We start from the raw sequence: 25,123 nt of genomic DNA, 5'->3' as shown, positions 1-25,123 counted from the left end.
AAAGAGCACTTTTCTGCAAGTGATCAATAATCTGCACACTTTAGAAGTAACCTGCCTGCTGTATCTGTGGAGCGGTACAACAAATCGACCTTCCCTCTGGTTTAATTAGAGCATATTGCCCACCACCTCCAACATTTGTCTCCCTCTGTCATCTTCCCTGGCGTTTCATCGTGTGTACAAAGGGAACCCAACAGCTTTAATTTGAGATACGATGATTATTAATTAAGGTGATGCTTGTCCGTGTCTCAGTGCGTCAGCGAGCGGCCCTGAAAGCCGGTCTTTGATCGCAGCTCTTGTTTGATGTGCGTTTTCTGTTTGAGGCAGAGACTGAGGCTTGTATTCTTCAATGGCGGGCCAAATGGACCAGGAAATCTAATGTAGCCGGACTTCAACAGCCACACACAAGTAAGCAAACGTTACGTTAGAGAAACAGGAGCACACACTCAAGATTGATGTATTCTTACTTTCCTTGACAGCGTTGTTATTCATTATAAAGTGACACTTATGACCTCTGTCGACCCGACTTACACCATCCCCGACCACTTCCTATTGAGTTACAGTGGCCTGTTGCGAAAAACAAAGACCCAGTTTATACAGTGATTGTACTAGAGAGAGGGGTAAAGAGGCCACACATTACTAAACATGCAAAGTAATGAAACATTAATGTCTCATTTGTTTGGCTTGGATAGGGGAACGCAGATGAAAGAGTCTCTGTGGCATAAATCTCTGCACATGATGACGTCGGCCAAACTGATGAACGCTCGAGGATGAAGATGAAAACAGTGTTTGTGTTCTATTTTTCCATTTGCCTTCACAGGCGTAGGCGTCGCTGTAAGAGCTGTTGGATTTTCAGGAAATCACCATGGTGCTATCAAATCTAAAGGAACTGTTCAAGACCGAGTTCCAACATTTGTAAGTGTCACCTCGGGACAATTCCCAGCCCCGTTTGTGGAGACCAAAACAGGTATTTTAAGCCAAAACCGTGGTGTTTTCCGAACCCTAACCAAGTGATTTTTGAGCCTGGACCTAACCAGAGTCTAGGTACAGCACTGTCACAACGTAAAACTGAAAACTGAACCTAAAGAAAGTGTTGCAACATAACTTTTTAAATGGTTTGCAACCTTTATTCGAGCGATTGGGTCAGCCTTGGTGCTATCCTGACATGGAAACATGTAGAAGCGGTGCACAGGCATATTTAGACCACAGCTTGCTGAGTATAGGGAACAAAACATTTTCTTCAACGGACAAACTGTACCTGTGATAATCTAAACCTCAGACACATATATCCTGTTTGCATTGTGGAGTCGAGACAACAGGAAATTATTTTGTTTGAATTGTTATTTTTCCACAGGAGGAGTTCGATTTAAACAAAAGCTGAGTCATCTGAGGCTTGATCGAATCTCACTGGAGAAATGAAGACAAACTGCTGAGAAAAGGGTTTTATAAGCTCTGTTTGACATTTGATGATACTGCCCCACACAGAATATCCTCCTGTTGTGTGTTTCCATGTAGCCTACTATACATAAATAGCCGACTATTTTTAGCATTTAAAGAAACACCTGCTTGAAACTTTACAGGATGTGATAACAGCATATTTATACGCAGCTTGTGCAAATATCCGTATAAACATGGATCAGGATATGTAAGGTTCGCAGCTACTCTTCCTCCTGAAGATGTAAACCTTGGGTCCCAAATATACAGTGCCACTTTAGAAAAAGACTAGTTTTTCCTATAACAGATGGACACTGTCGCTTTAAATGTTTCACAAACAGACAAAAAGATGATTTTCATGTACTGTACAGATAACTGAAGCCCTGAAAAGATCAGTAAGCTCTTACTGTGCAGTTAAAAAATGTCCAAAGTTGTAATAAACCTCTGACCCCGTCCTTCATTTGGCTTCTTATTTACATCTGTAGTCAATAAGTAGTGAGACTTGCTTGTTTACAGGCAGTAATCAGTTTTCAACCTTAAACGTGACACTACATGACGTGGTTTGTGAGGACTTTTGAACCTTTTAAATCCCCTTTGAACATTTGGCGGTCATTACCTCACTAGTTATAAATATATAAAGGGAAACATAAAGGCTAATTTCAGCTGATTCTGTTGAGACTGGTCATGAAAGCACTCGTGATGTGTGACTTCCCTCTGAGACTGACGTGTTTGAAGTGCTGTCAGCTGAGTGTGGCTTTGTCCTTTTCGCCACTGAACTTCTGGTATCTTTTAGTAAATGTTTCACAAATAGGACTGAATAGGACAATTTGGTGACTATTTTCTTTAGCAGTGATTATTACTCATTTTACAGCAGCAGGACTGTGTGTGTAGGATTGATGTAAATAGATTTCCATGCCAGTGATCATTGAAATGACGAACAGTGCAACAAGGCAGCTCATTTATGTGTTTTTAATCAATTTTTGGACGACACTGCGGTTCAATGGCACAACAAAATGATCATCATTTGCTGGTTTTGGCCTTTTTTCCCTATTTTTAACGATGACTTCTATTGGTTGAATTGAGATCTATGACTAATTCTTCTCATACACATCAAATATATCACATAAGAACTGATAAAAACATGTTCAGTATAACAAAATGAACTGAACCATATGGACACACACACTGCAGGCACCATGCAGTCTCTGATCTTGTTTACCTGATGCTGCTGGCTGCATGTGAAACGCTGACATCATTGCCACACCATAAAATTCACAACATGCTCTCGGGGAGCGATGATGTATTCTCTCTCTGGGCTGTGTTGGTAACTTCTCTATTAAACGGTCAGCCAATAAAAGTGCAGAGGAAGCAGCGCTCTGGACCAATGGCGCTGCTGCCGTCATCGGTCGCCGGTTCGCTATTTGTGTCGGCGGCGCTGCTGCTGCTGCGACAAGCTCGCGACAGTCCACCAGCGCGAGACCGGAAGTAGGAGGGAAATATGTAGCTATAATACACAACTCTTTAGAAGTCAGTGATACAAATCTACCATGTATTTTAGATATAAGGCTTTTTGTGGCTCTGGAGGAAGATACATTTAATCTGAAAAGAACAATGCCTCAAGTGGTGTCACTCAAAGTTGCATTGTGGGTAATGTAGGCAGCAGGTTTTGTAAAGCAGTCCACTGGTCGAGCATTTCGCTCCTATAACACTGTTGGACTCATTATGAACAGTTTTGAAAAAAAAAATCCAAACACCGGAAATATCGGCTTTCTTCCTTTTCAAAACCTGGCGCCTACATTACCCACAATGCAACTTAGCCACCCTGTAGCATCACTGGAGCAAAATCTACCATGTATTATAGCTATAAGTTGCATAGCTGAATAGCTATGATATACAATATGTATAATCTATCATAGCTACATATTATGTTATTATTACTATGTTTAACTTGTTTTTTTCATTTGTAACATTTTTCATTTAGCAAAGGATTTAAAGATCAACAATATCTGAAAAGAAAAAGACAACAACACAACAAACAAACAAACAGTCGCTGCTCGGCATCTGGCACCGACAGTGGGATTGATGTTGATACATTTCGAGGGATCGGGTGCTTCCACGTGGTTGAGGTTTACCTCTTGAAAGCCTGCAGCAAAGTCACTAAAAGGCAGCGCTGTATAGAAATACCACTGTGTAAAAATACTCTGTTACAAGTAAAAAGTCACAGATTCCAAAAAAACAAAAACAAAGTAAAAGCTGAAAATTGAGGTAAAGTATCAAAAATAAAAGTCATCATCATGTAAAATGAGTAATTTCAGAATAATTTAGCCTATATTATATTATTAGACTATAAATAGCATCACTTTAATTAACTAAATAAGATATTCACAGTATTTACATGAGGTGCAAAGTAGCATTGAGGTAAGCTGGGTTGTGCGACCTTCCATTTTAGGATATATTATACTGCTATTTTTTAACCTATTCTATTTCAGCCTACTTTCCTATTTCTTTACTTGTTTTAATTTCTTTTAATGTATTTTTTATGCCCCTGTAAAGCACTTTGAGTTGCCTTGTGTCTGAATTGTGCTATACAAATAAACTCTGCCTTGCTATTGCATGACATAGGAAACTGTTGTACTTCTTACTTTAAGAGAATGCACCCAGTTAGTTTGTTTTTTAGGATTAAAAGACCTGGGAGTGAGGAAGGAAGTAGCAGCCAAATAAATGTTTTCCCAGCTCTTCCCTTGCGTCACTCTTAACATCCCATGCTTTTATTTAGAAGGTCACAACCGGAAATGCTGCGTTCACTTGCAGTCAGCTCCACACAAACAAACTTCCAGGCTGGGTGGATCAACCGACTGACGTCTCCCCCTCTCCCTCCCTCCCCTTCAGTTTTTAATTCAGTCAAATCATAGCGACCTGGCAGCCGGACTCAGTTACATGCGTCTTTCCGTCAGAGAGCTAACAGCACCGTCTGTGTCCGCTTTTTAAGAAAAAAAAAAAGACGAGAAACACCTGGAGGAGGAGGGGGAGTCGTCTCCTATCCGAAGCTTAACGAGCAGCAGAAAAAAAACACACAGAAATGGACGAAAAGGCGTTTACGAAAGAAATTGATCAGTGGATCGAGCAGCTCAACGAATGCAAGCAGCTATCGGAGGGACAGGTGAAAACATTATGTGAAAAGGTGAGACGTGTTTTTTTTTTAAAGAAATTCCTCCCAACTTTAACTGTCAACGTCTTCCCCTCTCCTTCCCGACGCCTTCCAGACATTCTTAAAATGGCGTCTATAGTGTACATTTCACTGCGCTGTGCGTGTATTTGACAGTCATTAAGCTGCCCTTTTTTTTCTGGGTGTGTAAGTCGTTACCAGTCGGATATATGTCTGGATATAATTGATTACTAGCACATGTCTGTCGTCGTTTCGTGTGGGTTTTACCAGCCAGGAATGTTCAGCCGTACTGAGAATTCAAGTCACATACCACATTTACTGCCTCCCACATTCAGACGGTCAGAGTGACCTGTAGCATCTCTTTTAACTAAGCTAGCTGTGGCAGTTTAATTCAAGTGTGACTGACTGCTTAATTACTGTACGTTTTTGTTTAGCTTCTTTAGGTACGAGGTAGAAGAGGGAAAGATGGGTGAATGTTGGTATCAAACAAAGTAAGAATATATGGAAAAACTATTGTTTTATGTCTCTGTATCCTGTAAGGCTTTATCTTAATGTGATGTTCAGCTAATTGAAGCACCTAAAAGGTTGCTGAACTCTTACTGTGCAGTTAAAATGTGTGCTACATGTTTACTCAGAGCTAGCTGGGGAAAAAAAAGTTGCTGTAAACCGCTGAACCTGACCTCATCTAGCTTCTTATTTACATCTGTCGTCAATAAGTAGTCAGACTGACTTGTTGACTAGGCCATAAAGTCATCAGTTTTCAACCTTTAACGTGACACCACATGGTGTCATTGTGTGAAGATGCACCATAACACTCACCCTTTCCTCCATCTAGCTTCTTATTTACATCTGTCGTCAATAAGTAGTCGGACTGACTTGTTGACTAGGCCATAAAGTCATCAGTTTTCAACCTTTAACGTGACACTACATGGTGTCATTGTGTGAAGACGCATCATAACACTGACCCTTTCCTCCATCTAGCTTCTTATTTACATCTGTTGTCAATAAGTAGTGAGAATGCCTTGTTTACAGGCAAATAAAGTAATGCATTTTTAACCTTGAACATGACACTACATGGTGTCATTGTGTGAAGACACATCATGGGAGTAATGAGTCTGACTTTTGAACCTTTTTAACCCTTCGCTCTTGTTTCTTGTTTCACATATCCATGTAAAGGACAGTTGGTGGACATCGGTACAGGGAAACATGGAGGCTAATTTCATGCCTGTCTTTTCCTCTGACACTGCTGTCTTTGTGGCTTTGACCTTGTTGCTGAGCCGTGGACTTTTAACTGACACACTAGCATACACGTCCAATATTTTCAGCAACCAATTCAGGTTTTTTGCTCTACTTCTGCTTCGTCTGATGATGACTGGCCAGCGGATTCTGCAGACTTCTCTGGTCTGAGCTGGAGCTTAACCCCAATCTCATCAACGTCCTTTCTGCTCAGACCACCTGCTGATCCAGCTCTAGATTTTTGGGCTAAAGTGGCAGATTTCACCCTTAAACTCTTAAACACAGTTTCTATCCGATAATGCAGTAAATTATTAAAACTAAATTGTTCATATTTTGCTTAAACATTCTGTAATGTCCTACCCCCTTTATCCAAAGAGCACGATGTTGTTGCTGCCTTATGTCATGTCTCTGTTGGACCAACGGCTTCAGTCTGTGCTGGTGAAGTTAACTGTACATGTTTCTGGCATCCCAGATTTCAAATCTGCCGTTACGCTCGACGCTGATAAGGGAGGCTAAATCTGGACAGATGTTTTTTTTTTATAGCCATTCGCCAAATCCGTTTTTCATTCTTCAGTGCAGCTCTGTCCCTCGTAGCTCGTAAAGGGGCTGAAAAGCTAGGCCCACTACCATGTTTGGAGTGCTGTGCGCTCATGGTTAAGGGCATGCTATTTTCAAGTGCTCCTTAAATCCAAGCATTTTTTCTCATATCTGATATGGTCAGTTCCAGTTGTGTAACATGCTCTAAAAGTTGTATGTTTATGATGACTTGAAGAAGACAGTTGTGTCTTCTGAAGGAAAATGTCAGTTTTTATCTGACTTATTTTGGACTTCACTGATATGCTTTGACATATTGTGGCATATGTCTGTCTTGCAAAGCTACAAGTGTTATATATCCACAGAAAAACACTTAAAAAAACAACTTGGATCAGGGCTGCTCGAAGTGTGTGGCCAGCAGTAGGGACTGATTTGGTCTGCCAGATGTTCCTTTTAAAAAAAGAAAAGAAAATTATAATATGGATGGCTGACTTTTTTCTCACTTGCTCTTCAGGGCTTATACCATATAGTACCATTTTGCATTGTTACAATACAACACTGTAGGTGCTTGCCTTTGACCTATGGTCCACTGTTAAGTTTCAGTTTGGGCACCCCCGATTTAGATGCAGGAACTGCAAAAATAATGTTGTGTTTTTCTTTCCTGTTGCTTTCCACTTCCTCCAAAATGCAACAGAGATGCCATAAACGTAGCCTAGAGGAAACAAGGACAGCTGCAGTTTCCTCACCCCAAGGCTGCATCATTGTCACAGCTAACACTAGCTCATAACTGCTCTAAACTCCAAACTACTGTCTACCTGCATGTACCAAACCATCCATCAATGTGACTTTTGTTAACATATTCTGCAGAATGCACCTACACAACATCCCCCCCGATTTAAAAATAGCAGAGGATGTGATTGATTTTTGGGTTGCATCACTAAAACAACCAAAGCCATTGTTGCTGAGGGGATCAGAGTGTGTGACTCAGGATTACACTATTCATTGTGAGTCAGAGAGCGGTCGTCTCTGTTTTGGGATGTATGGGGGTGGGATGGGATGAGATGTGCTGTGTAATCTGTCCTTAGTCTTTTCATTTTCGCTTTCCAGCTAGCTAAAAAGGCGAACATACCAGAATCTGTCTGGTGGCCAGTGTGTGGGGATGAGGGAATACTTAAACGTCTTAGCTTGTTCTTTGTGATCAGTGCAAATTTGTCAGTTCTCAGCATTGCAGTGTTTTTCCCTCTCCAGGCTATAGATTTGTTTGTTTGTTTGTTTGCAGAGTAGTGTTTAATAGTGAAATCTTGTCACCATGTTTAAATTAAAGGACTGCAGACAATGCTCTGTTCACTGGAAATTGGTTTTATGTTCCTGTCATTGCACAGAGTAAATTTAATTAAACTCATGAAACGTGCCTCAGACGGAGGCGTATCCTTTTCATGGTCTTTAGTTTTTCTTTCTGTTCAAAAATAAACCTTTGGAGAGTTACATAACCATCTAGACATGTTCGCCTGTAAGTCTGAAGCCCTGTGTTGTTTATATCTCTGTTCATTTGATTTCCTTATGCGGCACTGCTTGCTAACCATTTCGGTTAGATCCAGTTCATTTATCTTGTATTTCTTGAGTCAAGTAAATCATCTATTAAGGGTTTTACACATGAGAGATTTATAAAAGGCAGTACATGGTGCAGAGGACAGCAATGGTACAGAGGCGAAATGAAAGATGGGGAAAACTGTTCTGAGTTTCTTTTCAAATATTAATTTCATATGACATCACGTAAAGTGTGTCAGGCTGATGTAATAATTTGGTCATGAGGCGATATGTTGACCCACTTCCAGTAGCTCAGGTCCCCTGAATGACCTCAGTCTATGTTCAAACCAGTTTGATGCAGCCAGTCAGGGCTGCAAATAAAGCTCTGTTTGCCATCTGATGTCACGGATTTACTCAGAAAAATGAGTCAGTGAGAAGGACTTGTGATGGTTTGCACACCCACAACAACATCTGATATATTTAACTAAACTTGCATTGCTTATTAATGAAGCAGAGCGGAAAGCCGAAGATAGTGTAACGCTGATATCACAGACATCAGATGAAAGTATGCTTCAATACAACGACCTCTATGAACACCAAATCACTGACATTGGCAAAAGGTTGCTAATTACAGCTGGGGAAAATAGACTGCCATTATCTGGCTGGTGCTGATGTTCTCTCTGATTATAGTGCTGTTGTCAGGAAGAAGCTTTACTTTTAACTACCATAATCATTTTGAGTGAGGTCACTGTTGTGGTTGTAGTTTTGCCTTGTCGTCTAGCTTAATTCCCCCCACGTCGTCTCCGGGAGAACCTTTGGCCGTGTTTAACTCTCTTTAATGAGATTATATTGCGGCAGCCGGGGGAAAATGCTGACTTTACTTCTCAGCACTCGGCTAAGCAGTTTGTTGACGGTGTGGCGGCTGACGTCTTGGGCATAGCTGTAATCTGGGCCGAGGTTCCCTCCCTAGTCCAGCCTCACTGTGGTATTTCTGCTACAGGTGTGGTCCCTACTTTGGGCGAGGTGCTTACGTTACCGCTGCCGTCATCCTTTTCATTCACAGCTGGTCTGGCATCCTCAGTACGAGGTGTGACCCCAATAAGCATACTTCTTCTAGTTTTACGTAATATTACATCAGATAGAAGTTAATCCTGTTTGGTGTTTGGTTGTTCTCTGTGATGTTTTTGTTGGATTGTTTGTTACGTGATCATAACAACAAATCTTGTGAGGGATATTAGTTTTTTATAGGTCTAAAGGCAAATTATCAGGGTTTATTTACAGCTACAGGGCTATGAAGGTTGGTCTTGTGAGTGGACAGACTAATAAGAGGATACAACAGAAAATATATAAAATTAGTGGTTAAATACAGCCCACAGAAGAAAAATATAACTTGTATCTGAAGTTGGCATTGAGCTGGCCTCCCACAAAGTGCAAGTTAAACAAGTAACGACTACTTAAGCTATTTTAGGACAGAGTGGAGATATCTGATGTGTCACTGAATGTATTGCTCATTCAGTTCAGTGTTGGAGCCCAGACACACCTAACCGACAGCAGTGACGAAGGCCTGTGTCCCAGCCAAAAAGCTTCAGTAACAGACCAGATCACAGCTGACGTCAAACCGGAATGCTCCAGACTCTGTCGTTATGAAAACAGCACTTCCATTTTATCACACCACTCTCACTAGTGTAGCCACTTCTGAGCAAGAATATGTCTAATAAAAAAGTTGGGAAAAATAAGGACAAACTGCACTAAATGGGTGAAATCATCAGTTTCGACACGCTCAATCAGCTAAAAAGCCGCCAACAAGGGCCGACTATTGCCAATGATGCAGGACACACGACAGAAACTGATACCACAGACGCTCACAGATGGCCCTGACATTGGCGGATGGCCGATGGCCTGGATAGTTGGCTTAATCAGACAGCCTTCATGCCTGAAAAGAAGCTACAAAAAAATACCACAGCAATAATGCTTGGCAGGAAGATGCCAACAAAATCCGCTTTCGCAGCACTATTTCCTTTTTTGGTGGGCTTCTACGTCTGTAGCCCAGAACAGCATCTTTCCTTGATTTCTAATCTACCATATAGTCTAAAATCATCATAGACCATGATGAAAAGAGTTCACTGTCCACCCTTACCTTTATATTTACTGGGCAATGGTAAATTCAGAGTGAATTGATGTTTAATTTAATAACATGTAACTGATATGAAAAGGAACTGAAGGTTTTCAACAGTGAATGTAAAGAGGATCACAGACGACTGACTTCATGTTTGTTTATCCTCCCCTCATCTCTCTCAAAGTGATTAGGAAGAGTACATTTGAAAATATATTGCTGCTCCACTTTAATACCGGCCTGTATAATATTCTCTCTGGTTTTAGCCAACCACTTGCCCGGTCAATCTGTCATCTGCAGCCCAGTGAAAGTTAAAAAGGCCTCCTGCCACATGGCGGTACTGGCACGTGGAGAATGTGTATTTCTGTGTAATATAGGTCAGCGTTGTGCAGCGCTGCAAGCCCGTCATGGTCACTCTGGGTCAGTCTCTCTCTGTCCCATCTGCTTCGCTGACGGGCCAACTTCAGCGCTTTGTCACTGTCAATTATCTCTGTTTCTCACCCTGGTCTCAGTTGCTTTTAACGGTTAGGTGGAGGCTGCTTTTGGATGTGAATGCACAGAGACCTTTTCTTTACGATCACATCTCAATAATCCTTTGAAAATGGTCACTGAGTAAAAAGTGTGCTTCTTTATCCCCTTTATCTTCTTGTGATTTTACAGATGCCTCACTCTGTCCCCTCCTCTTGCCCCAAGTGTGTCAGACATGTCTGGTGGTCATTCAGCTCAGCGCGTTTCTTTCTCAGCCTGAGGATTTATTTGCTTCAAAGCTCCTTAAAAGAGCTCATCCAGCTGACTGACCTCTTAGTCAGACCTGCTGAGCTAGACTGACTCCAGGAATAGGCCCTGTTGTGGGTCTCCAGATTTAGTATTGGTGCCGTTTCCCACTATTTTTAGTTTTGTTTTAATCGGGAAAGCAAAATGATCTGGCAACTGCTGAGTGAAAATGATTAATGGGATATTCACGTGCCTTTTTTAAATTAAAAGTAACCTTTCCGTTGTTTAAATGATGCCAGAAAACCTTTCTTCACTGCACATTGTTTCATCTGTGTGTGACTGTCTCTTGTCTGCATCAGCAGACAACAGTAGCTAAGTGTTTCCTCTCAAACACTAGCTGTAGGCAAGATACTGAGTCATACGCTGCTGCAGCAAGTTTTAGACTACGCCATGATGAATTCTGGGTAAAATGAACCGTGTCCAAGAAAAACATTTCTGACAGGTCCACTTTTAGATGTAGTGGCTGACTGTTGCGTTGCCATAGTCCTCTTGGCTATAATGGAGTCCTCTTAAAGCAATACTCTGAGGAAGGTTTCATCCAAAATCACTGCGACTGATTTCCTCTCTCTGCATTTGGAGCATCACAGTAATTGATTTAATGAATTGTTGCAGTGCAACCAGATCTGCCTTTTCCAAGCACTGTAAGGCAGGCACACAGGAAACGAAGGACACACCCACCCACAGCGGGTACTGGCTTATTTCCTTGGAGAGATTATGGTGGTGATGTTGGGGGGGCTGTGTTGTAATCACTGTGTAGCATCTTAATGTAGACCCTGCTGGAGGCTGATGTGGAAAGTGTTCAGAGAGGTTGGCAGGAAATTGTCTGTTCCTGAAATAAAGATGGAGAACAAAGAATGACATAGAAAATTACAGTGTACACAGTATGTGATTACAGTGCAGGCTCACATGGATTTTCCTGCATTTCAATGAGCAAATCACAGCAAAATGGCTCACAGTACTGTTTTAAAAATGGACTTGTAAGATGATTTAAACCCCTGTGAAGTTTTTATGTACCATATTTTATTTTTCCTGCTTCATGACCTAAAGTTAAATGTGTGTGTTTCTTTTATCTAGGCAAAGGAGATCCTAACCAAGGAGTCAAACGTCCAGGAAGTGAGATGTCCGGTGACGGTGTGTGGCGACGTACACGGCCAGTTCCACGACCTCATGGAGCTGTTCAAGATCGGAGGGAAATCTCCAGACACAAACTATTTGTTCATGGGAGACTACGTAGACAGAGGCTACTACTCTGTAGAAACCGTCACTTTACTCGTAGCACTTAAGGTAAAGCGGTGTTTGAAACGTCCACACACATTTGATTTGTCAGAAAACTGAAATTCTTTAACACACAGCTATGTTATCCGCTTGTTTAAGGTACGCTACCGGGAGCGCATCACAATCCTCAGAGGGAACCACGAGAGCAGACAGATCACACAAGTGTACGGCTTCTACGACGAGTGCCTAAGGAAATATGGCAACGCCAACGTTTGGAAGTACTTCACAGACCTGTTCGATTATCTCCCCCTCACTGCCTTGGTAGACTCCCAGGTGAGAACACATGTCGGCTGGTTTACTTTATGTTGTGACAGAGTTTAACTTTGTATTTAAGAAAGTAACCTGTAACACTGCTAGTTGAGGAAATATTGGTTTGAGAGAGATGCTGACATTTTCCGCTCGTCCTTTCAGATTTTCTGCCTTCACGGAGGTTTGTCACCGTCCATAGATACATTGGATCACATCAGAGCACTGGACCGTTTACAGGAAGTGCCGCATGAGGTAAAGATGATACTTAAATGTGTGTTTAATTTTCAAAAGCAAAGTTTAAAGCAGCTTCCTGGCCAGGAACATCACAATTAAGTTCAACAAAACAACTAATCAACAACAAATGTTTGTAAAAGTCTGTAAAAATTCAATATGTTTGTAGTTAAACCTGATGGTGGCTGTTCAACTAATCAAAAGCAGGCCTGCGTCTGTGTTTCCTCACTAACATGTTTCTCTTCCTCTTCGTCCTCCGCAGGGTCCCATGTGTGACCTGCTGTGGTCAGACCCAGACGACCGCGGTGGCTGGGGCATCTCTCCCCGAGGAGCCGGCTACACTTTCGGCCAGGACATCTCTGAGACTTTCAACCACGCCAACCGCCTCACACTGGTGTCCCGTGCCCACCAGCTGGTTATGGAGGTAGGTGTCTGTATATCTGCTGCTGAGGTTGGCTTTAACAGTAAATAGACTTCCCAACCACCACTGCTACAGAAAACGATTAGACAAAAGGTTATATATCACCAGCCAGCGCCTTCACTCTGAGTTCAACAACAGTTCAGATTTGTTTCATAGTAGCACTCTCTCATGAATTGTACATCTCCGGTGAGTAATGCATCTGCTTCCCCCCAGGGTTACAACTGGTGCCACGAGAGGAACGTGGTGACAATATTTAGTGCTCCCAACTACTGCTACCGCTGTGGTAACCAGGCAGCTATCATGGAGCTAGACGACACCCTCAAATACTCATTGTAAGTATGACACAAAAACTGGGATCATATTTAGCTCTGTGGATCTCTAAAAGCTCAAACTCTGCTGAACTTTAAAGTGATTGGTCAACGAATCTAATTTGTTTTCGTCTCCTTTTTATTTCTTTCTCTCACCAGCTTGCAGTTCGACCCCGCGCCTCGCCGAGGGGAGCCACACGTCACCCGCCGCACCCCAGATTACTTCCTGTAAACTCTGACCTTTGACCCTTGTACAGTCAGGTCCAGTATTGCCATGATGTATGACCTTCAACCGATAACAACATGAATGAGGACGGGGGGGAGGGTGGGAGACTGGGGGTGGGTGGGGTTACACAGCAGTGCACATTGTATATCCACACAAAGACCTATTTAAGCATTTAGCGAAAAAAAACAATGTCTGTGTGTCTATAATGGACCAAACAGTGTGTGCCATAATCATTTCAATAATCAATGCTGAGGACTCGTATTGAAAATCTGCTCCACTATGTAAAACAGCAGTGATGTTTAAAGCTGCTGTAAGCGTCGTCGTCGTTTTAGCTAACTTCCTGTCCCCTCCCTCCTCTCTACGTTGACACACTTTCTTTCCTTCAAACGTTTTTCTTCGCTTGGCCTGTCGAGTTCTCTGTCCTGATTGGATAAAGTGCGCAGGGCTACCAGAAAATGTCTCTTTTACTGCATGATCAGGGGGAGAGGAGACGCGGGTTACTGACTATAACAGAATACAGGACTATTTAACGCTTATTTTAAAAGTAAAACGGCGCTCACAGCAGCTTTAAGTTCCTCATCCTGTACCCGTGTAGCTGGACCGATGGCACCGAGGTCCAACATTACAAATCTGCTACTCTGAATGCGGCTGTCTGAACCCCACACGTCATGGCTTATATTAAGGAGATCTGAACATGATCTGTTTGCACTTTTGTAAAAATCTAAAGAAATGTAACATATGTCAAAAGAAGGAAATTATTTCACACTACAGATGTTTTTTTTTCTTTTTTGATTTTGTTTTTTAAAAATGACAAATAAAAGCCCCCATCAGGCGAGTTTTACACAAGGTTTCTTTTTGTCCTGCGTGACTTTTTAAGGGAAACGTCTTCTTCTGCAGTCACCCAGCTCGGTGTATATGATTGACAGATGATGGAGTGTTTCATCCACATCAACTCACTGACGCCCTCTGAACTACAGAGTCTGTATTAACCAAACCATTTCAGTAATAAAGATGAAGGTGGCTCCTTGACGTGACTGTGCTGTTTTCTTTCTTTCTTTCTTTCTTTCTTTCTTTCTTTCTTTCTTTCTTTCTTTCTTTCTTCTTTTTTTATGATCCTGCATGTAATGATAACTGGTGTAGCGGTCTGGCTTTAATGGTCCCTCTGCCCTGTTATTTAATTTCAAAATTCAACCAACTGGAAGTCGGCCAGGTCACCAACCAGGGAGCAGCTCGGCCATCTGTGCCGCAGGTTCGCTGGCGGTTCTGCAAATGAGGAATTTAGTTGAGGATGCGTGTTTTGGGAAAGTTTACTCACCTTCTGATGACCTTGTGTTATTATTATGGTTACTGAAGTGTCTTATCATGTATATATATTTCCCTCGTCTATTTTGAATATGCTCCTATTTTTCTAAACTGTCTGTTACTTGCTCTATCGGCCCTGAAAAAGAGATTTGAATCTCGAGGGCTTCCTGGTAAAATAAAGTTAATTAAGTTAAATTAACTGAACCGTATCAGGACATCTTGGTTAATTTTAAAAAGGTCATTTTTTTTATTATGAAATTATATTAAAAAAATCAGACATTTGTATGTCTCCCACACACCAATGTCTGGTTCATCCACCACTGAGGACTAATCAATATGACGTCATGAGTCATATATTTACGGGCGGATCACAAACCAGCTTTAAAGGTACAAACAACCACCAGCTGTTTATCATTACTGTGTATCAGTGTGCGGATGCTGTACTTGTCAATAAAAGTAATTTGGCTTCATATTATCATCTGTATTTATCGGCCTGAATTTCACCAATACCGATAAATAGCCTTTAATATAAATGTCCCAGTATCGGGCCGATACCACTGGTGTTAAACTGGGAACAGTTGCTTTCAAGTGCTCCCATAAATACTGTAATTATGAGCGAAACTCAAAAAAAAAATGCGGGTACAGTTTAAATGGATTTCAGGATGTGTCGTGTTTCACATGCAACGATGCGCAGATATTATATATATACATATATTATGTGTTTTCCTACTGTTTAATGTTTATTATTATACTCATTCGTTCACAAATATGAGCATGTTTAGCAGCTTAAATGCTTCGCTTTCCATTGAAAAGATAACAGCCACAACAACGAGTAAAAAAACCCTTTTAACACATTTATTATGACTTAAAAATGAAATTAGTGTCGCAACAATTACAAAATGTGGTATTCACGCAGTTAAAAACGAAGAAATACGAGCTTTCGAGGAGCCCGTGAAGGCACCACAGAATGAGCTGGAAAGGATGCGTAATGAGGAAACAGCGCCACCTGATGGCGGCTTATAGCGTAGCTTAGCATTAAATACACTTAAATAAATACAATATATGAAAGAACACAGCTCAGTTACAGTAAACAAATGAAGTTTAATATTCATTCATAAATAAATAAATAAAAACTGTAAAATAATAATAATAATAATGTAAAAAAAAAACAAAAAACAAAAAATTACAAATGGCGTACAGGCTTTAAATGCTCATTAAAGATGGTAAAGGAATAATTCAGCTCGTCAGATATTAATGTTAAACGCTGTAAAGCGGTCCACCTACAGGAAGCCAGCCTGCTCCTCCTCCTCCTCCTCCTCCTCCTCTGACAAAGCGAGCGTCAGCCTCCGGGCGGCAGGATCACGTTCACACACCAGGTTAGTCCGGAGACTCCCAGCCGCTGTCGGTGCCTCCGCGTCTGTCAGGCCCTGCTGTTGACTACAGAGGAATTTCACCTCTGGATCCGAGTGGAAAAAAAACATTTACGGTACAGCAGCTTCGCAAACCGGAACGCGTTTAAACGTTTTGGGAAAATTGAGTTTGTGACCCATTTTGTTTTCATCTTTGTTTGGATAGCCTTGGCTAAGAGGCCTTCTCGGACGTCGCAAGGCGCTAGCGTAGCGTTGCTAAGCTAAGTTGCTAGCATTGTTGCATGGTAATGCTAGCAGCCTGGTTAGCGTGCTAATTAACCAACGTTAGACGCTTGTTTTGGTTGTAGAAACGCGTGCGGGCATTGTAAGCTGGACCGTAATACACATAATTAGTGTTTTGTGCATTAACGAGCATCCTTGTAGCTAGTTTGTTTATAAAAGGAACCCAATAGCAAGCTAGCTACTTGATTAGCACAACCGTCGTTAAGCCTGTGTTAACAGGTGGCTAGCTAAATGTATCGTTGGTTAGCTTGGAGGTAGCTTGCGTTTGTTAATAACAACGCCCACACAGGTAGCGTTAGGGCAAACTTGGTTATTTCTTCCGAGTGTATCGTTACTGTTGTAGCTAATTTATCATCAAGTATGTGTACTGTAACGTTACATAGCCTAGCTAGCGGAATAACGGAAAATGGTCAGCTAAGCTAGCTATCAAGTCAATATTAGCTTAGCTAGGTATCTTGTAGCGTTATCAATGACCAGACGTGGAGTTGGCGTCTGTGAGTTTAATGATTTTGAATTGTTTTTTACTCCACAGATAATGCCCACGATAAAACTACAGAGCTCCGATGGGGAAATCTTCGAGGTGGATGTTGAGATAGCCAAACAGTCGGTCACCATCAAGACCATGTTGGAAGGTACAACTTCTGAAATCACAAGAGCTTTCTGTCCATTCTGTCACTTCACTGTTGACTTTGTGTGATATCTGATTACATCTTTCCCTTTTGCATCAACTGAGGGCTTTTATTTTAATCAAAGACATGTAAATATTGGTATTTAAGTCAGACTGATGTGGCTCTCATTGATTGTTTGACAGATTTGGGGATGGACGATGAAGGAGATGATGATCCAGTTCCCCTCCCTAATGTGAACGCAGCCATCCTCAAGAAGGTACAGGACACACACAGACCGACACACACCTCATATCACACATACCACGTGCACATACTTCTGATAATTGGTGTTCAGCGGGTTTGTTTGCTGAAAATATAGGGTTGGTTTTGTTGTCACGTGTTTCTTCGTTGTTCTGATGGGCATTGATTGAACTTTAACATGTCGGAGACTGTAGTTTGTGGTAAAAGCGTGTGTGTGCTCGTGTTTCCCCTCCAGGTGATTCAGTGGTGCACTCATCACAAAGATGACCCTCCACCTCCTGAGGACGATGAGAACAAGGAGAAGCGGACGGATGACATTCCTGTATGGGACCAGGAGTTCCTCAAAGTGGACCAAGGCACCTTGTTTGAACTCATTCTGGTAAAAACACTTCAACACTACGCTGCATTTACGTTCGTTAACCACAGCCGGTACACACAACTGACCTGAACCTGACTAGAACAGTGTCTTCTAACCAGTGGTTTGGGAGAGTTACGTCCACTTTCAGTGCTGTCAGTTAATAATTGGGTTTAGTTTGACACTAAAGCCTCAAAGTCTCCCAACTGCATGTGACGCGAATATCAGAATCAGTTTGATTTCATTATTTCCTGCCAGGAGCGACACACTGTTCAGAGCGTGACGCCTGATTTATCTTTAATATTCTGTCACTGGTATTGTAAGCGTGGTGCAGACGAGGAGGACAGCTGATTCGTGAAGTTGAAATGAGGAGTTATCTTTACAAAAACCTAAATAAGGTGCCGGCCGGCTGGAGGAAGTTTGCCAGTTAGCTGGAAGTCTAACTGTTGTTGGCTGTGTTGGATTTCACTTCTAAATATCAATATACAAACTACAGATATAGGAAGATGGACCGTAGGTACATCATTTGTGTCCACGTCGTAACAGGATGCATATTTAACGGATTCGGTGTGACAGCGAGCGTCCAACATTTATCCGATGCTCCGCTGCTTTTATGTATTTTATGCATTTAAATTTGAATTTTAATCAGATGAACTGTGCCCAGTGCTGTCATGTTGAACCTAAAGACCGAATCAGGACAACTTCATGATGAATACGAGTATCATCTGTATCATCGAGTCCTTTCCTCGGTTCCAGTGTGGTCATAATGAAAATGTTAATATTGACATAAAGGGAGCTCTTTGCTCAAATCTGTCCAAGTGGATCATTCACAATGTTCAACCAGAGAGAGATCAGACTGTCAGCTGATCTGAACTGAGTGCTGATTCAAAGTAATTGTATAATTTGATTTCTGAAGTTTAAAGTTGCCTCTGTGCCTCGTGAGTTGAACGTGTGTTCACTTGTCCCTCTGCCGTGGCTCATGTCAGTAATCTCTGCGCAGGGAACGGATCTGTTTTCACTGGGTGAACACGGCTGCTTAGCAACAGCTGGAGGACTCGGTGTTTGGGGCAGCCGCTGCAGGAGAGGTCGAGATTTAAACAATTGTTTTAGGGTGAAATCTCAGAGAGGGAGTTGTGTGTGATTTCAGTTTATCCTCTGTGGGCAGCGAGTGAATGTAAAACACAGAGCAGAGCAACGTGAAGGGAACCAAAGTCTCTCTGGGAGTGATTGGGAAATGGGTTTGGGACGAGCTGTCGGCCTCCGCGAGGTGAAACACAAGTCGGACTGTCCGACACTCGAGTGCTGATTAACCCCCGGCTGGTATTTATGAATGTGTTTACGTGCACAGAGCGAGAAGATGCTGGAGTGGCTCGCCGTGTGCTCGTTTGAGTGTCTGTAAGGTCCAGCAGGTGTTACGTGATGTGAGTTTACTGGAACGCAGCAGCAGTGGAGTTAATGATCTCAGGTCAGCGTGTACGCTGATGGCTCTGACGTGTTGCCTCAGTCGGGCATAGAGCTGCCAGATACTGCTGAAATCAATAACGCAGTATTGATAAGGATGTTCTCCGTCTGTGTGTCTAGACAGCTAAAGAGTATATAAATGTGTCCGGCAGGAAGAGAGCGGACCTGATTGCTGGATTGCGTGGTTTCTTTTTATTAGTGCCATTTTGTTGTGTTGGTGTTTGGTCTCAGCACCACAGCTGTGGTGAACTGGGTTAATAGCAGACTTGTGGGTATTTTCTACTTCGTTCTCCTCTGTGCTATTAAAGCTAATCTCCTGCAAAAATTCTGATCTGATCTCGGGACACCGTTGCAAAAAGAAAACCCGTCTGTGTTGCAGCACTTCAGTGTGTGAAGTCTCCTCAGATTTGACCTCTTGCTTCCCTTTTCATTCAGTTTAGAGCTGAAATGTTTCCCAAACTGGTGAAGTTACCAAAACCACAGCAGCTGCCAGCGCTTTGTCTTTATTAACTGACAGCAGGACACCTGGTGTCACTTTCGTTGGTGACGGCTGGCTCAACAAAGGTGTGGTTGATGATGTGATCCCCGGTGGTGTCGAGTTATTACTGCCCTTTTGTAGAATTGCTTTATTATCACCAGGCTCCAGTAAAATGTGTGTAGCGTGGTCTTTTTCACACGAGGTCAGTATAAGCTGATTTGCTCGTCTCTGGTCATGGTAACTTTCCAGAGTTTAGTATCTGATAAACCTGAACCGTTCTGAATTTAAATGTGTGAAAGTAATCAAAATAAATCTTTTATTTACTGCTTTGACAAAACTGATCAATGGACAGTCTGTCCGTCTTCATGGATCTGTTGCTCAAACTGTCCTTGCTGGATATTGTGCCCATTTCCACTTGCTATCAACACGTGACCCATATCTGGAGAACGACATCTGGTCTCACACAGTTTTCTCACCTGCTGTTAATCGGCGTCCTCCTTATCTCACCTCAGCCTGAGTTGTGATTTAATCTCAATGTGCAAATAGCAGACGAACAAACATGACGTTTACCAGGTCAGAGAAAGCCGTGGCACAGACGGGCTGTGAGTCACACCGGTACCTGAGAACGTGACGCCCACGTCGATGTAGCATCCTGTTGTTTTCTGTCTGCACGCCTGAATCAAATCGTCAGAATCAAACCCTGAACTACAGCCGTGAATCTCAGGTGTTCATGCGTCGTGGCGGCCTCTGCCGGCTGTAAGCGTTGCCGTTTCCTTTTGAAATGCTAAAGGCGTCGCCGCTCCTCTTCATGTCATTGTTGTTTCTCCTCCCTTTCAGGCCGCCAACTATCTGGACATCAAAGGTCTGTTAGATGTCACCTGCAAGACGGTGGCCAACATGATCAAAGGCAAAACCCCCGAAGAGATCAGGAAGACTTTCAACATCAAAAATGATTTCACAGAGGAGGAGGAAGCCCAGGTAACGCTGCCCCATCATCACCTGAGTCACGTCTTTGTAACGGCGCTCACATCGCTCATAAAACAGGCTTTTATTCCACGTTTCGAAACTCAGTCCAGTTTTTTCCCTCCTGTCATCCGCAGGTACGCAAAGAGAACCAGTGGTGTGAAGAGAAGTAAACGGGGGAGGGTCCTGCCAACACTACCACACTGAAAAAGGAAATGTCCCTGCTAACTGGTTGCACTGGCGTTGTTCATACTTGTCAATATTTACATTTAGTATATTTAGAGCCACGTTCCCTTTCCCCTCAATTTCTGTGTACCAATAGCATGAACCATTTTAACTTGCCTGTGTGTCGTCATTAATTTAAATAAAAAAAGAGCTCTTTGTTTCCACACACGTGAGAAGAAAACATAGTTCTGGTTTAATGGCTTTGTACCCTTCAAGATTAGAGGACACTCCTTTCATATTTCCCCCCCTCTTATTATTATTATTAATAATCGCAATGGTTGTCTTTTTTACTGGACATGTTTTGTTTTTCTTTTAGGTTAATCGATTGAATAAAATGGCTTTTTTGACAATGGAAATGAAAGGGTGGATATTTTATCTTTGCTCTGTAAATGCATTTGTTCTGTGAAAACCTTGTTAAAGAGGAGAGGACGGGCTATTTAATAGGAAAAGTGAAGTTTAGGGTTTTTTGCCTAACGTCCTCTGGACTTAAAGTACTTGTGCGTTGTCACACAGCATTGAGTAACTAATTCCTAATTCATGTTGTATTGAATTGGAAACTTATTCTCAGATATAAGCTCTGATGCTGGCTTTTGGGATGATCAAACATGTATTGAAGGAGTAAAAATAAAACGTATAAAAACGTTGAGCGTTTGTCATTTTTTTTTTTTTTTTTGGACGTAGCGGGTGCAGACGAGACGTCTTCAACTACAGTAGACATGGACAAGATATTCAAAACACTTTAATACATCAAACAAAAAAAACATGTAATACATCAGAGGCGTTCGAGGCTTTAAAAAACAAACAAAACAGACATCTTCAAGGCGTCGCCCCCAAAAATGAAACAAAAGCTATTTCTAGCACAAGAGCTCTCTCTGCTGGAGGAAACCGGTTCAGCTGTACACACAAGCGTCGAGTCTCCGGTTCGTGTAAGCCGAGTTTTGAAGCTGCGAGTAGAACAGTTAAAAAAATTAAAGCCTTTTTTTTTTTTGTTACATTGAAGTTGGAACATGCACAAATTGGAGAACACAAGATATCATCTGAACGCTGCTGTCGTCAGTAACACGTGACCGAGAAGAAAAGTAAAAAAAATTCTGCACAAGAGGACAAAACACAAAAAAAATGTATTGCTTTAAGAACGGTAGAAACTAAAAGAATCCTTTTTTTGTGGTTATTTTACTCATTTTTTTACATAAAAACATATAAAAGTTTAATTATAATAGGGAATTCCAACATTTATAAAACTTTACAACACAATGCAATATAATAGTACCCATTTGGTCTCAGATTAGTTTTACGGAGCTGCAAAAATGATCAGTCAAAAAAAGGAGAAACAGGGAACTTAAAAACAAACAAACAAACAAAACCCCTCTCGTCTTTTTCTCTCAGGGTTTTTCCCCACCGGCAAAACATCTGACCTTAAAGAAATCACATGAGATTCATACAAAAATACCCGGAAACTGGTAGAAAACAGAACAAAAGATGTAAAGGTGATATAGCGGGAGTCTGACAGTCTGAAAGTGCCTAAAGGAAAATGTAATTCTGATATTTTTTTTTACCTGTGTCAGGTAGTTTTATAGAAATATTTGGAGATGCAGTGAAGCTGAAGTCGACCTCTCTGCAGACCTGAGCTTCTGCTGGTCGGGCTTTGAGCGATAGCGGAGTCAAAGTGTAACAATACTGTGACCTCTGAAGAGTCTTCTCACCTCCATACCTGAACTTCTCTCTGCCTCAGTTTTCTGTCTGTGTTGTTGCTAAGAGCTCATTTTACCATACATTTTCCTTTGTGATTGTCATGGAGGTCAAACTCGGGGGTCAGCTTACAAAAAAAACAACAAAAAAAAAGGAGCACCGAGGGGTTTTTAGAGTTGTGACATCATCTCTCAGGAGGCAGAGACACGGGGTGTTTTAATTGAGTTTAACTGCAGCAGATGGAGCCAAAGAACCACTGAGCTTCAGATTAACTCTGCCTCTGTACGACCGGATAAGTTCACCCAGAAATCTGAATTCAGTCATCACCTTCTCACCCCCACGCAGATGGAAAGTCGGGTGAAGCGTCGTAGTCCACAAAACATTTCTGGAGCTTCACAGCGAAACAGTGTGAAGCTCCAGAAATGTTTTGCGGACTACGAAACTTCACCCGACTTTTCCATCGGCGTGTCGGTGAGCAGATAATGACTTTGAATGAATTTTCATTTTCGTGTGAACTCGTCCTTTAATGATATATTTGGTCCAGAAATGCTGACTTTAGAGGATCCAGCCTCTGAACTGAGACACAGGTGGTCTCTTACTCTGGGGTCAATCTAGCAGAGGGGACACTTCTCACACCTTCATCACCCACACCACCCAGAGCGTGAGAGTGAAGGCAGGTGAGGGAGATGATCTTCATGGCTCTGGAGGAGGTGAACAGGGGTTATCAGGGATGTGAGCGGACCGGAATCGATCACTGAGTCTCTGTTAGCACTTTGAGAGAAAGTCCTGCGGCCTTGGCGGCCGACAGCGCCGTCGTCGAGCCGTGCGTCTGCTTGCCGGACAGTTCCAGGTGTGCGTGGGCGTGTTTGGCCGCGGCGTGTCGGAGGTCGCCGCGCTTCCCGGCAGACTGCTGCAGGGGTAGGCGTGTTTGCGAGCGTGTGTTTGTCGGCGGAGACAGGGGGAGGCGTGATGACGGGGAGGCGGGCGGCGGGGAGCTGCCCGGTGAGAGGGGGCGCTGGTGCTGGTACAGACGGTGGCGGGCGGGGGACGGGGACGGGGGAGAGTCTATGGCACTTAAATCTGAAGAAGTTGGGCTGGGGCAGCCTCCTCCTTGAAGGTAGCGAATGCACTTCTTTTTCCTCCTAGGGACAGTCAGAGAGAGTTATCTGTGAATAAAGTGTGGATGGTAAACGTCAGCAGGCTTCAGTGAAGATGCATCATTCACACCGATGAACACGGAGACACATGATCACAATGAACACACAACAGTATTAGTGTCAGACACACTTCCTGACTAATGTTTTCATAGACTATCACTATCTTATAACATCATTTAATATTGGTGTTCTTTAAAGGAATATTTCAACATTTTTTGGGAAAAGCACCTACTTGCTTTTTTTTTTTGCCAAAACGTCGATGAGAATATTAAAATCATTCTCACGTCTTTGCTCGGTCAGGAGGCAGTTAATGTAGCTCAGCATATTACTGGGTGATATAACCCTAAAATAATAATGCAATATGGCGGCTCACAATATATATCGAAATGTTTTTATATCTCGTCAGAAGGACTTGAGATTGGGCAACAAATATCACAATTTTTGACAAAATACTCAAGATATTGCGTCAATATTTTAAGGATGACTACTGAAACTTTACAAAATATGTGCACAATGAGTTTTATTTTGTTTTTTATACAGATAACCATCAATAATGTGGATATGACGACTTAAGTTGGTATTAGAATTAGCAGAACCGTCTGGTAAATTCAGAAAATGACATTACTTTATTGTAATTCAGCCTTTCAAACCAGAAAGACACTCGTGCCATATCACGATAAGAAAACACAATATACAGTGTCATATTACAGTAACTATATATTATTGATATACTGCTATGCTAAGCCCCTAGCTTAGCATGAAGACTGGCAGCAGTGAGGAGCAGCGAGCCCGGCTGTCATCACCTCTGTGGCTCACTCTTTAACGTGTTGCATCTCGTTAGTTTGAAACGTACACAAACACAAATGTAAAAGCATCAATTTTGGACTTAAGTGGGAGAAACGTGCAGGAACAGGATCATCTCTGTGACTCCCTGGAGTTTTGTTGTGACCTCAAGGTTGCCAGGAAACCAGTGAGATGCTGCACAGACGCCCTTGTTAAACAGTTACAGTACATAACTCACTGTAAATCCACAGATTGTGGGTTTTTAACATGTCTTTCTCCGTCCCAAATAAACAAACGAGATGTAACATGTGAGTTAGTGGAGCTTTAAAGGTGTTGGCACATGTGTCTTTGAACTTTGGAGAGTCGGGCTCGCCGTTTCCTCTTCCAGGCGAAATGCTGAGCTGAGATCAACACGTGGTGGCCTGTTTCTGATGATTTATAATCATACTATGACTTTGTTTCTGCTTTATTACAGCGAGAAAGAACTAAGATTGTTGCGATTTTGAGAAAAGGTCAGGGGAAAACACACAAATCAGGTAAATCTGAATACAAAGCTCTGACAGATACATGAGTTTCCTGTTTTAATTTGTGTTCAAAAATGATAAACTTGAAGAGAATAAACTGGGAAATCCGAACTTTAGAGAGAGTCAGGCTTGCTATTTCCTCCTGCTTCCAGTCTAAATGCTAAGCTAAGATTA

The 25,123-nt window shown here is 42.2% G+C and overlaps 3 protein-coding genes across 4 annotated transcripts in view; 2 read left to right on the top strand and 1 right to left on the bottom strand.

Moving 5' to 3' along the window:
• Positions 1-4,318: 4,318 nt before the first annotated feature.
• On the top strand, positions 4,319-13,579 carry ppp2cab (protein phosphatase 2 catalytic subunit alpha b). The gene is made up of 7 exons (XM_073479788.1): positions 4,319-4,612; positions 11,856-12,065; positions 12,156-12,329; positions 12,468-12,557; positions 12,799-12,960; positions 13,171-13,289; positions 13,425-13,579. Exons 1-7 carry the CDS (start codon positions 4,511-4,513, stop codon positions 13,495-13,497), a joined length of 930 nt encoding a protein of 309 aa, XP_073335889.1. The 5' UTR covers positions 4,319-4,510; the 3' UTR covers positions 13,498-13,579.
• A 2,523-nt stretch (positions 13,580-16,102) lies between these two features.
• On the top strand, positions 16,103-21,442 carry skp1 (S-phase kinase-associated protein 1). Of its 2 annotated transcripts, none has more exons than XM_073479766.1 (6): positions 16,103-16,169; positions 16,978-17,077; positions 17,257-17,330; positions 17,550-17,693; positions 20,446-20,586; positions 20,709-21,146. In XM_073479766.1, exons 2-6 carry the CDS (start codon positions 16,981-16,983, stop codon positions 20,742-20,744), a joined length of 492 nt encoding a protein of 163 aa, XP_073335867.1. In that variant the 5' UTR covers positions 16,103-16,169; positions 16,978-16,980; the 3' UTR covers positions 20,745-21,146. The 2 variants fall into 2 exon arrangements, with proteins under 2 accessions (XP_073335867.1, XP_073335866.1); XM_073479765.1 differs by having other exon boundaries at positions 16,155-16,279; positions 20,709-21,442.
• Positions 21,443-21,517: 75 nt separating this feature from the next.
• The window catches only part of tcf7 (transcription factor 7), an 80,336-nt gene continuing 76,730 nt past the window's right edge, over positions 21,518-25,123 (bottom strand). Inside the window, 1 exon segment of the mRNA XM_073480061.1 lies at positions 21,518-23,627. Coding sequence (XP_073336162.1) covers positions 23,237-23,627 — 391 coding nt within the window. The 3' untranslated portion in view covers positions 21,518-23,236.

Source organism: Pagrus major, chromosome 13 (assembly GCF_040436345.1).
Source record: "Pagrus major chromosome 13, Pma_NU_1.0".
Classification (NCBI taxonomy): domain Eukaryota; kingdom Metazoa; phylum Chordata; class Actinopteri; order Spariformes; family Sparidae; genus Pagrus; species Pagrus major.
This window is presented reverse-complemented; position numbering and strand designations above follow the sequence as displayed.